At 36.1% G+C, this 15,051-nt stretch overlaps 2 protein-coding genes across 4 annotated transcripts; one reads left to right on the top strand and one right to left on the bottom strand.

Moving 5' to 3' along the window:
* On the top strand, positions 1-9,163 carry LOC105959779 (ABC transporter A family member 7). 3 transcript variants are annotated; one of them, XM_088823544.1, is made up of 19 exons: positions 32-254; positions 3,508-3,859; positions 3,955-4,034; positions 4,205-4,349; positions 4,477-4,596; positions 4,679-4,803; positions 4,907-5,065; positions 5,414-5,576; positions 5,668-5,793; positions 5,893-5,976; positions 6,299-6,450; positions 6,565-6,654; positions 6,917-7,117; positions 7,223-7,332; positions 7,438-7,522; positions 7,913-8,041; positions 8,155-8,260; positions 8,387-8,475; positions 8,720-9,163. In XM_088823544.1, exons 1-19 carry the CDS (start codon positions 174-176, stop codon positions 9,017-9,019), a joined length of 2,697 nt encoding a protein of 898 aa, XP_088679670.1. In that variant the 5' UTR covers positions 32-173; the 3' UTR covers positions 9,020-9,163. The 3 variants fall into 3 exon arrangements, with proteins under 3 accessions (XP_012839383.2, XP_088679670.1, XP_088679669.1); XM_012983929.2 differs by having other exon boundaries at positions 1-254; positions 6,299-6,654; XM_088823543.1 differs by lacking the exon at positions 32-254 and adding an exon at positions 2,956-3,245 and having other exon boundaries at positions 6,299-6,654.
* A 2,510-nt stretch (positions 9,164-11,673) lies between these two features.
* Positions 11,674-14,131, bottom strand: LOC105972131 (uncharacterized). Its single transcript, XM_088823398.1, has 4 exons — positions 13,929-14,131; positions 13,317-13,848; positions 12,923-13,067; positions 11,674-12,770 (listed from the first exon to the last, which is right to left on the bottom strand). The coding sequence occupies exons 1-4, from the start codon at positions 14,129-14,131 to the stop codon at positions 11,674-11,676; spliced, it is 1,977 nt and encodes a 658-aa protein (XP_088679524.1).
* Positions 14,132-15,051: the final 920 nt, after the last annotated feature.

The following is a 15,051-nucleotide window of genomic DNA, read 5'->3' on the forward strand; positions in this document are numbered from 1 at the left end:
ATAACTAAATTATGCATTATTGTAATATTCTAATAACTAAGCTTTTGAAAAAAACAAAAACAAAGAATAAAAACTTATAATCATTCAAGGTATTCAAACAGAGTGCTATTGGAAAAACTTAGCCAAGAAAAATAAAATTTCAATTGCAACGGTACGGTCAAGTTTCTTCGAACATGGCGGCGGATTCATCAGATGGGCCGTCGAGTTTTCGGACTCAGGCAAATGCTTTGGTGAGGAAGAATCTCATTTTTCAGGTGAGTTATACCGAGTGCATTTTTCATTTCTTTCTTTCTGACTCAGTTTTGAATTCCTTTTATGCACCATATCACTATGGATATTGTAATAATCTTCTAACAACAATATACTTTTTTTTCAAAAAAAAAAGAAAAAAAAAAGAAATCAAAGCCCAAGCCTTGACCTAGTGGTAAAGGGTAAGGGTATCGTAATTAATAAGTTTTTTCTAGTATTCGAGATATAAATATTAAATGATACATTTCACAAACAGTGTCTAACAATACGGATACAAAAATGATGATACGGGGAAATGGACACGAGGAAACGGCATGTCTCAAAATGGTGATTTGAGAACTTGGGAGAAACATGTAAATATTAAAAGTATAGGAAAATAGTTATAAATATGCTATATAAACATGCATAAGTTTTCATTTATATATATAAATTCTTTTTATATATTTCCATACAAACATGTTCAAAATAAATATTATTATCAACTATTAATTTGCAATTGATCATTAAATTATATAAATAATTAGGAGTAAACTGCAAAAACTACCCCTGTATAATCTCGAAATAGCAAAAACCCCCCTGTGATAAATAAACTAGCAAAAACCTCCCCTGTGAAATTATTTAAATAGCAAAAACCCCCCTATGGAACTATTTGAGGGTTGACTTGATATAAAAAGACACAAATACCCCTGAAGTCTTGCAATTAATAAATTCTTATATTTTATAAATATTTTAATTATTTTATTTAAAAAATAATCAATTTAGTTGTTTACTATTTTTTTAATTTCTAAACAAATAAATTAAAAAGAATAAATATACATATAATATGTATATATATAAATACATTTTTAGGGACAATTTTGTCATTTCAAGTCTAAAAAATCAGCTAGGGGGGATTTTGCCTTTGACTAAATTTCACAGGGGGGTTTTTGCTAGTTTATTTATCACAGGGGGGTTTTTGCTATTTCGAGATAACACAGGGGTAGTATTTGCAGTTTACTCAAATAATTAGGGAAATAATAAAAATATTTGGAATCTTGCTATTCAAATTTGTTTCTAACTTTTTAGAAATTGTAAAATAGTCCATAAGGTGTCTGTTAGGTTTAATTTCCTCGAGTGTCGAACACCGAAATGTATTGTCCGAAACACGGATACGTTAACAAGTTAAAGTTTCCGTGCTGCATAATTAACTGCTTAAACTTTTTGATTGAGATGATCATTTAATATAATATTAACTGCGGAAAAATATACTGCGAACGGGGGCAACTCTACTATACCAAATTTATGTGCGTACAATATTAGAGATAACAATTCTAGTATTAAAAGAGGATAATTCCCAACGCTCCTCCTCACAATAATTTCGTAAACCTCAAAATTTATGGAGCTCAATATTATAGAAAATGTAATATAATAATTAACACTTGTGATATTATTATACATTATTTATATATATTAAAAAGCTCACAAAATAAGGCTCGTGAGTCGGCTCGTGTACTCACGAACAACTAAAAAAAAGCTCGAGCTTGTGAGTTCGAGTTCGAGCCGGCTCATCGAATTTACGAGTCGACTCAGCTCGTTTACCACCCCTAGGCCCATATAGGCTTGGTTGGACTGTCCTGAGTGAATGTAAAAATGGCTTAACTGCCTTCATTCATCTGTAAAATCTCTATAGGCTATATATGTATAAACTAGAATATCGATAAATTGACCCAAGTTCGAATATCGATAAATTGACCCGCAAGGGTGGCCTAGCGGTTGGAAGCAAGGGAGCTTGGGTCAATTGACCCAAGTTCGAATCCCCTTGCCAACGGTCGCTAGGTCGAGCTTGTCACACATGGTTAGCCTAGTGTGGTTTAAATCTCTCGTATGGTTTGCAAGCTATTATACGAGAGTGTAGGTTTACCCAGTGCACCTATATGGTTGGCTGCGGGTTCCTGCATTATCAAAAAAAAAAAAAAAAAAAAAAAAAGAATATCGATAAATTAATAACCTCGCTTAAATAATATTTTATCCTATCCCAACTCGGTGAAAATGTATGAAATTAGTTCGATAATTTAATATTTCTTTAAATTAATAGAATTTTAGTAGTTACGACTGTACTAATTTATAGACATTTAGATGTACATGGTACATGCTTAGTTGGCACTTAATTTGCCTAATGTAGATTATTTTACTTAATGATGCAGATAGCATTCTTGCCATATTTAAATTCCCGCGCTTTTGGAAAACGGCGTCGTTCCTTCAAGTCGTTATTCGTCTTTAACATCCATTTTTATTATTTTGGGTAAATTTCAACCACCCCTAAGGTATGGTCAAATTACAAAAACCCCCTCATGTTTGGATAATTACAACCACCCATCAACTCCTCAAATTTAGTGGAATCTTCGAGATTATATGAGATATTATCACTTTTGTACCCGTATTATCCCATTCGAACTCTAAATTTTGAAGCAAGATGATCATAATATGAGTTTTTTGTCATGTATATATCTGATTGTGGTGCATCAGAAATTGTATTTTTACACAAAACGAGTACAAACTAGAGCACATTCTACGAAATCTAGATGTATATGTTGAATTTTACACCATAAGGGTGGAGGTGTAAGAAAAAAACATAGTTTAGGGGGTAGATGTAATTATCCAAACAAGAGGGGTTGTTTAGTAAATTGACCATAACTCAGGGGGTGTTTGTAATTTACCCTATTATTTATTCAAAAATTACGAAAATATAGCTTGGTTTGTAACACACTCACCACTGTCATCATTCCGGCGGCAATACACCCCCAAATCCAATCGAGGGTAAACAGAATGAAATTCATCTGTATCGCGCGAGACAACGGCGGCAATTCACCCAAATTTAGGGTTTCCCAAATCTCTGTGTGCCTGTGTCGTTTGCCATTACGGCGGCGCGATTTGCCGGAACGACCTGCTGGGGATTCCGGCGGTGGCTAGGGCTGGCATTAGATGTGCGCCTGCGATGGGTGCGTTAATCAACAGCGGTACGTCGGCGGAACGGCTATGCAGAGTGTTTAATTTTAAGCTCTGTGATTTTGATTGTGTATTTTTTTATCCTTATTTGCTAGCATATGCATATCAGATCTTCAATTTTTTTAATTTTTTTTCTTCAATTGAGTTCATATGATAAGCTTATGTGATTGTTATTTGTTTCTAATCTCATCAGTTCAGTTTTAGAATTTGATATTTTTAATCTTATAAACATCATCAGCTCTGTTTCATGTTAATCTTCCCGTTTTGATGCAGAAACGCAATATCAAGATGAACATTCGGCTCATTCTATTCCCAATTTTCCTGTGTCTGTTACTTGTTCTCATCCAAAAATGGGTAAACAACGAATTAGATAAGCCCTCAATAGGGTGTGGCTGCATTTGTGTTGATACCGGGAAGGGCCAATGTGAAAAAAGGTGTGGTGTCGAATACTCGAGTTTGAAACAAGGCTTCTTTTGTGCCATTCCCCATCCTCCCGAATGGCCTCTGTTATTGCAAGTGCCAGCTCAGCAATTTCGTGCTGTTAGAACTGGAGATTCGTGCAAGAGAACGGGTTCCTGTCCCGTAACTATGCTTATTACAGGGAATAACCAAACATTTGGTCAACGTATGTCCTCTGATTTTATGCTAACGTATTTAATAATGTCTCGTGTTTATGGATCGCACGGGATTGTTCTTAATGCTTCTCCTTTGATTTTGTAGTGGTGGCTGGAAACATGTTCTCGAGGCCATTAAATATAAATTCATCAGATATTCTGCACAGCTTAGCAGATAATGCCTTGGTTAGTAGTACTAGTACTTCATTTTGCCTATAGGGATGAGGATAAAACTATGTACAGTTTAGTAATGTACTTCATTTTGCCTATAGGGATGATGATAAAACTATGTACGGTTTAGTAATTTATTTTATCGTATGGGGACTTACATTACATATGGGATTCTGGTCCTTCAGGGTTCGGAAACAGAGACTCGGGTTGATCATGTTCTTGATGCAGCTTTTCTTTCAAAGTCTCCTGTTGATTTTCTTCAACCTAAATGCCCATCAAATTCTCGATTTTCTCTTGCTATCCATTTAGGTTCTGCTACAATACGAAAAGGTATAGTTTGTGGAACTATTTTCATTTTCCAAAATGTAATTAACTTTGGGAATCATAATCAAATTTGCATACTGGCGCATGTAAGCTCCCCCTAACGTTTCTCAGAACTTATTGTATAAAAATGCAGATGTACGTTGCGTTCAAGGATTACAATTGTGGCGTAATGGTTCTTCCGAGATCAATGATGAGCTGTACAAGGGTTATCGTAAGGGTAATTCAGAGAGAAAGATTAATGAGATTTTAGCAGGTTTGGGACTAAAACATCATTGTACAAAACTGTTACCAATTTAATGTGAATGATCTAATTCAATGTATACTTCGTTTCGCAGCTTATGATTTTGTGAATTCAAAAGAGAATCTATTCAATGTTACTATATGGTACAATTCTACGTATAAGCGTGACAGAGGTAATCAGCCTCTTGCCTTGGTACGGGTGGCTCGTTCAATAAACTTGGTATATCCTTACCTTCTCTTATTGTATAAATCCGTATCTTGGTACGGGTGGCTCGTGCTGATGCTTTTTTTTTTTTAATGTTTCAAATGGTGCGTATGTACAGGCTTCAAATGCCTATCTCCAATTTCTGCCTGGACCAACTAGAGAAATACTTTTCGAGTTTGTGAAAGAAATGCCAAAGCCCGAAACGAAACTTAGGCTGGATTTCTCTTCTCTCCTTGGGCCACTCTTCTTTACATGGGTTATTATGCAGCTGTTTCCCGTAAGTTCAATTAATATTTCCTTTACAAAATTATTGATGCAGTACATTAGCAGTAGTGTTATGAATGCTATTATGTCCTTCTTTCATTTTTCCTTTTTGCCAACAAAGAGTTCGTATAATTTCAATTTTGTCCAATGCGTTTTATAGTGAAACTTGAAATATGATTCCGGAGATACCACGGTTCATCTCTTTTTTTAGTTATAAATTGAGCCTTCATTTGAAATCCTTCATCCAAATGCATTCCCCAAATCAAATCCTTCCATCCAAATGGCAGCAAATCCACCACACTCAGTGATGGCTGATTTATACTTGATGATGCCAATTATAGTTCTCATTCTTTCGTTGCAGGTTGTACTAACATCTTTGGTTTACGAGAAAGAGCACAGACTAAGAATTATGATGAAAATGCACGGGCTTGAAGATGGACCTTATTGGATGATATCTTATGCTTATTTTCTAACAATATCTTCAATCTACATGCTATGCTTTGTCATATTTGGCTCTACCATTGGTAAAAAAGTTATACTACTATGAATTATATAAATATATCATTTTCAGGTTCCATAGAAATTGCTTAATCTCTGATATATTTGGCTTTTCAGGGTTAAACTTCTTCAGGCTAAATGATTACAGCATCCAGTTTGTCTTTTATTTCCTCTACATAAACTTGCAAATTTGTTTGGCTTTTCTTGTTGCTGATTGGTTTTCGCATGTGAAGACTGCTGCAGGTATTATCTTAGCATAGCAATCTATTTGCTTCTTTGTCGGTTTGTTTTTATTGTTTGAATAATATTTCTTGATCTATAATTAAAACCGTAAATTTTCAGTCGTGGGGTATATGATGGTATTTGGAACTGGGCTCTTGGGTGGCTTCCTATTTCAGTTATTTATCCAAGATTCTTCATTCCCAAGTAAGTAAAGCCTTATAGCATTGCTCTTTGACTGGTAAATATAGATATCAGTAATTTCAGATCCTTTTAATTTATATTACCAAACTCGAAATTTTCACCATTCTTCTTGCAGAGCTTAGTGTTTGCTCATTACAAAGCAGTTACCATATTTTGTCCATCTTTTACTTAACCAACATAAAAGAATATTCCATGAGTCTAGCGCAAAGGATATTTTCATTTTATTCGACCAGATATGATTCGATTCTATTTATAGATATACAAAAGGTTTGTCATTTAGGTTTTCCTCTTGCATATCTAAAAAGATTTTCTCTCAACAATGCAGAAGCAGGAGTGATTGCTATGGAGTTATTTCCAGGATTTTCCCTTTACCGTGGGTTATATGAGTTTTCACAGTACGCCTTTAATGGAGATTATATGGGAACTGATGGAATGCGATGGAAAGATTTAAACGATAGCAATAACGGCATGAGAGAGGTATTGATTATCACTGCAGTTGAATGGTTAGTTGTTCTTGTTGTTGCATATTACGCAGATCAAGTTGTGTCATCTGGAAAAAGTCCCCTGTTTTTCTCGCGTAAGCAACAACAGAACCTCTCATCATCTTTCCGCAAACCTAGCTCGCGAAGGCTTGGTTCTAAAGTTTTTGTTCAGATGGAGAAGCTTGATGTTGACCAAGAGGTAACCTATTGTTTATTACAACTACTGATGATTCTTCTGAGGTTGATGTATTGGATTCAACAGATAATATATTGGAGTGCATTTTCAATGTGGAAGATAAAACAATGTTATTTGTTCATTAAAAGATTTGCATTACACCATAATTCTATCAGCATATCATTGTTAAAGGGATTTTTGTGCTCACTTTCTCTAATCTGTTATTTCTATAGCTGCATATTCCTTCCCGTATTATCTCACTTTCACTTTGTCGTATTTGATTTAGAGGGAGAAGGTGGAGCAGTTACTACTTGAATCAAGTACAAGTTATTCTATCATATGCAATAATCTCAAAAAGATATATCCAGGCACGGATGGAAACCCCGAGAAATTTGCAGTAAGAGGGCTCTCACTTGCTTTGCCGGAGGGAGAATGCTTTGGCATGCTTGGTCCTAATGGTGCTGGCAAAACTTCATTCATCAACATGGTTAGTTCACGATCTTGGTTATTTTATTGGAAAACATTCTTCACATTATCCGCCCTAGTTCGTTTTGATTATCCATATGATTTAATCGTATTTTTGTTTTGTCAGATGATTGGGCTCATAAAGCCAAGCTCTGGAACTGCATATGTTCAAGGATTAGATATACGGACTGATATGGATAGAATATACACCAGCATGGGTGTATGTCCCCAGCATGAGTAAGCATTACGAAAACATATTGATATAGCCGATTTGGTGTTTTAAATTCATGATTTTACGAGTCCATTCATGTAAATTTCGATATTTTTGTATACTATGTGCAGCTTGCTGTGGGATACTTTAACGGGACGAGAGCACCTATTTTTCTATGGAAGGCTTAAAAATCTCAATGGTGCTGACCTAAGACATGTAAGACCGACTGTATAGAATTGAGAGTACATGCACAACGCACATGTACAATTTCCATAAGTAAAGACTATGAAATATGAATTATCTCAGATTCCTAGCGTCATTAGTTCATTATAGATATCGGGATAGATGAAGAGCCTCACTAATTAAATTGTACGAGATTATCATACAAAGTCTCATTTAGTTATAAGAATAATTAAATATCAAATAAAGCTCATTTATTTAATTAACATAGATAATCTTGCCAACCAAACTAGGCCTAATACAAATTTATTGTGCAGTATGTTGTTATGTTTGGATGTCTGGCTAAATGCGCCACAATTGCACGAGTTGTCATTGGCATCTTTTTTGGCGTCATAACTTCATCTGCATTTTTATATTGTGAAACAGGCAGTGGAAGAATCTCTTAAGAGTGTGAACTTATTTCATGGTGGGGTGGCAGACAAAAAAGCAGGGAAATATAGTGGAGGCATGAAGAGGAGACTTAGTGTCGCCATTTCACTTATCGGAGATCCAAAAGTACGTGCATCCATATCCTTAATATTAGTTTCAACTCGTGTTTAGTTTGACATTAAGTTATTAGTTTCGTTGAAGTTGTTACCTTATTCTACTTAAAAATTGGTTATTCGAAGGTGGTGTACATGGATGAGCCGAGTACTGGATTGGATCCTGCTTCAAGAAACATGTTGTGGGACGTTGTGAAACGTGCTAAGCAAAATAGAGCTATAATTCTCACCAGTAAGGCTTTCATTTCCTTTCGCTTTTCCACACCCATGCGCACACGCTGAATTATGTAAGCGTGCATACATAGAAACTTTTAGATTTACTATCTTAGTAATTTCAGCATCGTATTTGATAATTCAGCGCATTCAATGGAAGAGGCAGAACATTTATGTGACCGTCTTGGAATTTTTGTGGATGGAAGATTGCAATGTGTTGGAAATGCTACAGAGGTAATGTCAGAAATGTTGACCATCGATGCATGTTTTTTTATTTCACGAGTTATCATCTTTACTTGTATATATTGAAACCCCCTCACTATTACCTTTTATACTTGTACATATATCAAAATGCATTATCGTATTTAGTCGAGTTTTATGGTCAGTCTTCTTTCGTTGTAATAAAAAAAACCCTTTTCAATTTATTTGCATTGCAACTGAACTCAACCAGTTTTTACCGTATTTACCAAAATGACAGCTCAAGGCTAGATACGGAGGATCGTATGTATTCACGATGACAACATCACCGACTCACGAGGTAGAAGTAGAGAACTTGGTAAACCAACTCTCACCAAATGCAACAAAGTTATACCAAATCTCAGGTACACAAAAATTCGAGTTGCCAAAAAACGAGATTAGAATAGCAGATGTGTTTGAAGCAGTCGAGAATGCAAAGAGTAGATTCACCGTTCAGGCGTGGGGTTTGGCGGACACGACATTAGAGGATGTCTTTATTAAGGTTGCAAGAGGGGCTCAAGCAATTAGTTCTCTTTCGTGATAACACGTTGGACAAATTTTTTAAGGTTTGTTTGTACATTTGATGTATTATTAGTTGAACTGATCATACTTTCTTTTTGCAAGTAGTACTGTATGTTGACTTAAATCTAAATATAGACTAATACTAAAAAGGGTAAATTACAAATGACCCGTAGGTATACCTAAATTACAAAAAGTATCTCTTATATACAAAACTAGTAATACACCCGTGCGATGCACGGTGTATTCATCGTAAAACAAATATTAAATAATAAAAAAGGTTATCAAAATAGTGATATTAATTGTTAATAAGTAAAAGAAAGAAATAGAACATATTAAAAATAAAAATAATTTGTATGGTGTAAGTTCAAAATAAGCCGAAATAAGTGAAAAAAACTAAATATCGAATGTTTTAATTTTCTCATACAAAAGAACGAATATATAGTTGGTCCCAAACTTGTACAACCATAGTGACATGAACGTTGAAAACTTGAATTGTTTGCTACCAACCGCCCTAAACGAATGCAACAAATCCAATACAATGCAACTGACCTGCATATGTTGTAAAATTGTCACATGAAATATGTAAATTGTTACCAAAACAATACCAATATAACTTTTTAATTGCATAAAATTATTGTAAAAAGATTACTTTCATCAAATATAGCGAGCGGAGTCCATAGCAAGTTCCTAGTACAATTAAAATAAACCTACAAATGAGGAATAACCAAGCATAAAAATAATAGATAATAAAGGCCGTCAATAAATATTGTAATTTTTTGTATAAATAATTACCTTCATATACGCTGAAAAACTTCCTTGTATACAACATTATTTGTAACATTGGTGTATCACCAGATTTCGAGTTAATCAAAATATTTATGCCACTTCGACTCTTAACCCTCGAGAGTGCGACATAGAGCTGTCCGTGACTGAAAACAGGTCTCGGCAAGTACATGCCCACGTGAGAAAGAGTGTGTCCTTGACTTTTATAGATTGTCATTGCGAATGATACCATCAGCGGAAACTGACGTCGCTGGAATTTAATAGGCAATGCAGAGTTGGACGGTACCAAAGTCATTCTAGGAATGAACACCATATCACCAACATGTTTACCGGACATGATCCTGCAGTTGAGAACGTGTTTTCCTATATTAATAATCCGAAGCCTTGTTCCATTGCACAATCCTCTGGCCTGGTCGATATTTCTGATGAGCATAACGGGAACACCTCTTTTCAATGTCAACTTATGCGGTGGAACTCCGGAACATGATATGGTGTTGAGAAACTCCGGTGAGTATATTTTTGCGTTGACATCCGACAACAACTCCTCCTTGCACATACTATCTGAGCTGAAATAGAGCTTCTCCTCTCCAGTTATGATCGACAAAAAAATGATCGTTCACAAAACCGACACTTTCATTAGTGGGTGCAAGGATTGCTCTACCTTCGAAATACTTGGGAGTGAAAAAGGTTGGTCACCAGATCCGGATAGACAAACTCTATAAGATCCAAAAAGGGATCTGCAGAATTTCGAATCAGCATGTCATCGGGAATTTCAATTGTGGCATCACCGTCATTTATCTCGCCAGCATCGCCATTGCCGATTCTCAATATCCAGTCCGCAAATTCTCTTATTTCATCTGCATTGGCGGAAGAGGAGGACGACTGAAGTCTCATGTTCTTGTTTAACTTCATAACCTTGCATTTCCTCCACAACGGTGATGAATTGATTGTAGCATGCACAATGTCTTGTCTCGACGCTTTCAACATAACTGGCAAAATTTGCCGAAAGTCCCCTCTAAGCACTACGACCTTGCCTCCGAATGGCATATATGAATCAAGTATAGATTTCATTGTTTTGTCAAATGCTTTGAAACAGTACATGTGCATCATCGGTGCCTCGTCCCATATGATTAGCTTTGCTCTAGACAACAATTCTGCATGTGGGCTCTGTTGTTTGATGCTGCATGTGGAGCTCTCATGTAAAATTATTGGCAGTCCAAATCTAGAATGAGCAGTTCTGCCACATGGAAGTAGAAGCGAAGCAATACCACTGGAAGCAACATATATAATTATTTCTCCTTTTGAACGGATAGCAGCCGATAGAGTTTTCCATATGAAAGTCTTTCCCGTTCCTCCATGCCCATAAAGAAATAACAGTCCACCTCTGTCATTTGTAACAACATCCATGATATCATCGAACATTTTTTTCTGCTCATCAGTAATGGATGAAAGGTATTTTTTAAGTTCTTCACGCATAGCATCAACGTCATAGTCCAACTCGTCGAGAACTAATCTATTTATCGTGTTGTCCGTCATCGACCCAATTGGAATCGGCATTGGGGGAAAGTTACTCAGGCTTTTGCTGTTGCTTTGCAATATATTTTCTATTTCAATCAAAGCGTAATTTCTCAGAGTATCGTCTGACACAGGTGGACCTTCAATATAATATAATATGAAAAATTAACATAATGTGGTGATTATAAAAATATATAGTTTTAATTCAAACGTGTGTAGTAAACGGTGTAAAAACGTAAGATGTATTCTCATACCTGAATTGGTACGACGTTGTTGCAGTCTGTACTCAATATCCTCGGCGAATTCTTTCCAGCAACACTCCCACACATGTTCCGGTCGGCTCATATTATTTGCGACCAAAAGTACGACGAATAATCATCTCACATAGTCACCACTGGCCCACTCGTTTCCCCCATTTATGCCAGCTATGTACTCATTGTCGTCATCTAGTAGTCCAAGAGCAAAGCACGCATCTTTGAAAGTTGGGTAGACGTGATCCTCGACTTTCCTAAGATCATCGTAACACGTGCAACCTCTTTGAAAGTTCAACAACAGTCTCAAGTAATAGTCCTCACCCCTGCCCGGCGGTACATTGGTAACCCTTCCGATCGAGAATCCTATCTTTCTCGGCATCCAACAACGAGCTTTTTCCTTATAGATAAATTTCTGTGGAAACTCTCCATACCTCAAATTTCTAGCTTCAGGGTACAACTTATTCGCTTGGAACCAAGCAGGGAACATCGTTTGCTTCGCAGTCGGTCTGTTCAGCACATCAACTAATAAGTCATTATCTGTAAACACAACAGACTGACTGTCCGGAAGATGAAAGCTTAACCTAATCACAGGTGGGTCTCTAAAGTGAATGTCAAAGTTAAATAACCTCCAAGCAGCCTCGCATGCCGAAAGATATATGCAGTCGTAGTACATCTTTATCTCATCGCGATTTTCAGGAGTTGCACCTGGATTATTTGATTGATAAAATGCCGCCGTGACCCGATCGTGTCCTTTGTTAACGTACTTGAATAAATACTTTATCGATTTATTCTGGTAGCACAACTCGACATTAATGTGTGCTCTGTATTTTTTCAGTAGAGCACGGTTATAAGGCACGACGAAACCATTGTCGAGATATGTTTTCTTCTTAACCACAGTCCTCCCATTTTCTCTTCTTCTGTAGACCGGATAACCATCTGCATCGGCCTCAGTGCGGTTGACAAAACTCTTTGGAAATCGCTTCGTGCAAATCTCGTCCTTCATGCATGGAGAGTTTTGATTGGCTAGACCGCACGGGCCGTGAATCATATACTTCTCAACCAAATCGTACATCTTTCGATTTGTTACCTTATCTGGGATTTCGGCACATATGATGTTATCTATGTCTTTTGATGTCTTCGGTTTGTCTTCATTGTGAAGCCAAATAATTATGTGCGCATGCGGGAGACCGCGTTTGTGAAACTCAATTGTGCAAACATCTGAACATTTTACATTTTAAACGTATTTGGTTAGCATTAATATACATAAATTTTCAATGTTTGACGTAATAAAATATTTATAATATTATAAGAGTAGACAATGTACAAAATATATATTATGTTATATTTTTATCTTATATATTGATACTTACATGCTCTAATGCGACCAAATATTTTGCCCTTCTTCAAATCTGACATCAGACTGTCGAGCTTCATCTTAAAAACTCGAGCAAGAATATCGGGACGGTCTTCAGTTCTCAAATTAGTATCGCTCAACGCCCTTTGAATTTCCGGCCACTGTGGATTGCAGGTAATAGTGATGAACAACGATGGAAATCCAATTCAGTTGGATATTTAAAGAGCATCGACGAAGTTGTTAAACATTTATCTTGGACCTTGGGTAAAACTGTCTGGTAGAATAACCCTTGTGCCAATGGATCTAGCATCCGTATCTCCCTTCAAAATACTTTCCTCGATACCATTGTACATGTCAACTCTTAACTTATCCTAGTTAAATCTTATAAATTTCAGTCTTTCCGATTCAACCATTGAAAATGTGTCGACCATGAATTGCTGGCACAATTTTTTTGAGTGCAACAGAACTGCGATGTTGCCAAATCTTTTCTGGATCCTATACGCAAAGTACTGCCGCATTATTAACTTCTTGCGTATACGTGTACCACTCACTGATGTTTCCCTCAGTGGTATATCATCCCTATAACCATCCTCGCCGTAAGGAAATATTAGCGGATACTGCAGTGGAAGATATAAAGGGTGCAACTCAGTGATTCGCTGAAGTTTTTTCGACTGTGTCTCGACAACTATGTCTCTAACACCCTCCTGGGTGTCAAAATCACCAACAATGAGTCCCGCGATTTCACTGGAGTTCGGGAGATTGTAAATACGGCCATCCGTACTCCGGTTTTTTATGAGTCTCAATTTGACATCTTCCATTCCAGTCTGCGAGAGCCTGTCCCGGGCAGCTCTGTAAGACTGAGCAAGCATATTGGAGCTGTCGACCATATCCTTCAATGTAGAAACAATCTCAGGATCCAATTCGCTAGAACTGTCTCCGGATCTGCAACGATAAAATGAAACATAAAGTAAATTCCTTGTAATATAAAAAAATAATAACATATAACTGAAAGTGCTTTATACCTGACTGCATCCATTCGATTCTTGACTTCATTCTCCGTGTCAAATATATAAAGTTGAGCAAATTTGGGAAACGATCCTTCATCTGGCAACAAACTACCCATTAAATGGTAGTTTTGTCCATGGAGTAGGAACGTGTACGGACCGTATCCTCTGTTTATCGTAGTATGTATCTTTCCTCCAATAGATGTGAATGAGAACATCATATTATACGACCGTATGTGTTCTTGGAAATGCTTGCTTCTTCGATCGGTACCAAATAGGAGAATCTTTAGGGGATCTCGTGATTCTATTAAATTGGGCAATTCGACTTTTCCTCCATTACAACACATTGAAAACTTAGGATTTGATGTACCCTTTTGCTTATCGATCCTTTCCCCGTTCCACATCATTGCACCATTGGCATTCGTATGACTGATCACCAAGATCATCGTATTCTGCGTAAGAAAAAGACATCCGTTATTACGATGAAAACGACATGTTATCATACTTAATTAATATTGGAGTACTTACCATCATCGTCGTCGGAATCAGTGAATGTTTCGTCATTTGATACATATTCTGATTCTATTTAAATAAAAAAAAAAATAATGATATCAATTGATTATTATGAACAATTTATTCAAGACGAATTTTACGTGATAAATGTGATCGAAATTATAACACATACCTCCACTGTCCGAAGTAATTTCCCGTATAGTCTGTAAATCTTCATCGACCAAAGTGACAGGTTTTGAATCCATATCCAAGTCACGTGCAACAGAATGTATGGTTTTTTGACTCTTCGATATCATCTTTCCGGTACGAACCGAAGAACTGTAAATTATTCAATGAATAAAAAAATATTATACTTTTACAATGTTGGATATGGTAACATATTACATACAAATGTGTTATATAATTGTATTAATGTTGTGTTTCATAAATATTACGAAATGTGCCTTTTGTTGGTTTCGTAGTATGTATTAGCAGAAATATTTTGCACACTGCCAATGCTATGTAACCCATCTATCTTGTACGAATTAGCATCTGTTGGAAATATTATTAAAGACATCCGTAAGAAAATCAATTAGTTAATAATATATCTTATTTATATAAGAATATATTAGGAGTAAATATATTCCTA

The sequence above is a fragment of the Erythranthe guttata genome, chromosome 9, assembly GCF_056151865.1.
Source record: "Erythranthe guttata isolate IM_541 chromosome 9, IM_541, whole genome shotgun sequence".
In the NCBI taxonomy this organism is placed as follows: domain Eukaryota; kingdom Viridiplantae; phylum Streptophyta; class Magnoliopsida; order Lamiales; family Phrymaceae; genus Erythranthe; species Erythranthe guttata.

Excerpts from the sequence above, each read along its gene's own strand:
- LOC105972131 (XM_088823398.1), bottom strand. The coding sequence starts at position 14,131 with ATGATGTTCTCATTCACATCTATTGGAGGAAAGATACATACTACGATA. Across the intron at positions 13,068-13,316 it reads TGGTCGACACATTTTCAATG|TGGCCGGAAATTCAAAGGGC; the intron begins GTTGAATCGGAA and ends TGCAATCCACAG. Across the intron at positions 12,771-12,922 it reads ATTTGGTCGCATTAGAGCAT|ATGTTTGCACAATTGAGTTT; the intron begins GTAAGTATCAAT and ends TAAAATGTTCAG.
- LOC105959779 (XM_012983929.2), top strand. The coding sequence starts at position 174 with ATGGCGGCGGATTCATCAGATGGGCCGTCGAGTTTTCGGACTCAGGCA. Across the intron at positions 3,860-3,954 it reads TAACCAAACATTTGGTCAAC|TGGTGGCTGGAAACATGTTC; the intron begins GTATGTCCTCTG and ends TTGATTTTGTAG. Across the intron at positions 4,597-4,678 it reads GATTAATGAGATTTTAGCAG|CTTATGATTTTGTGAATTCA; the intron begins GTTTGGGACTAA and ends TTCGTTTCGCAG.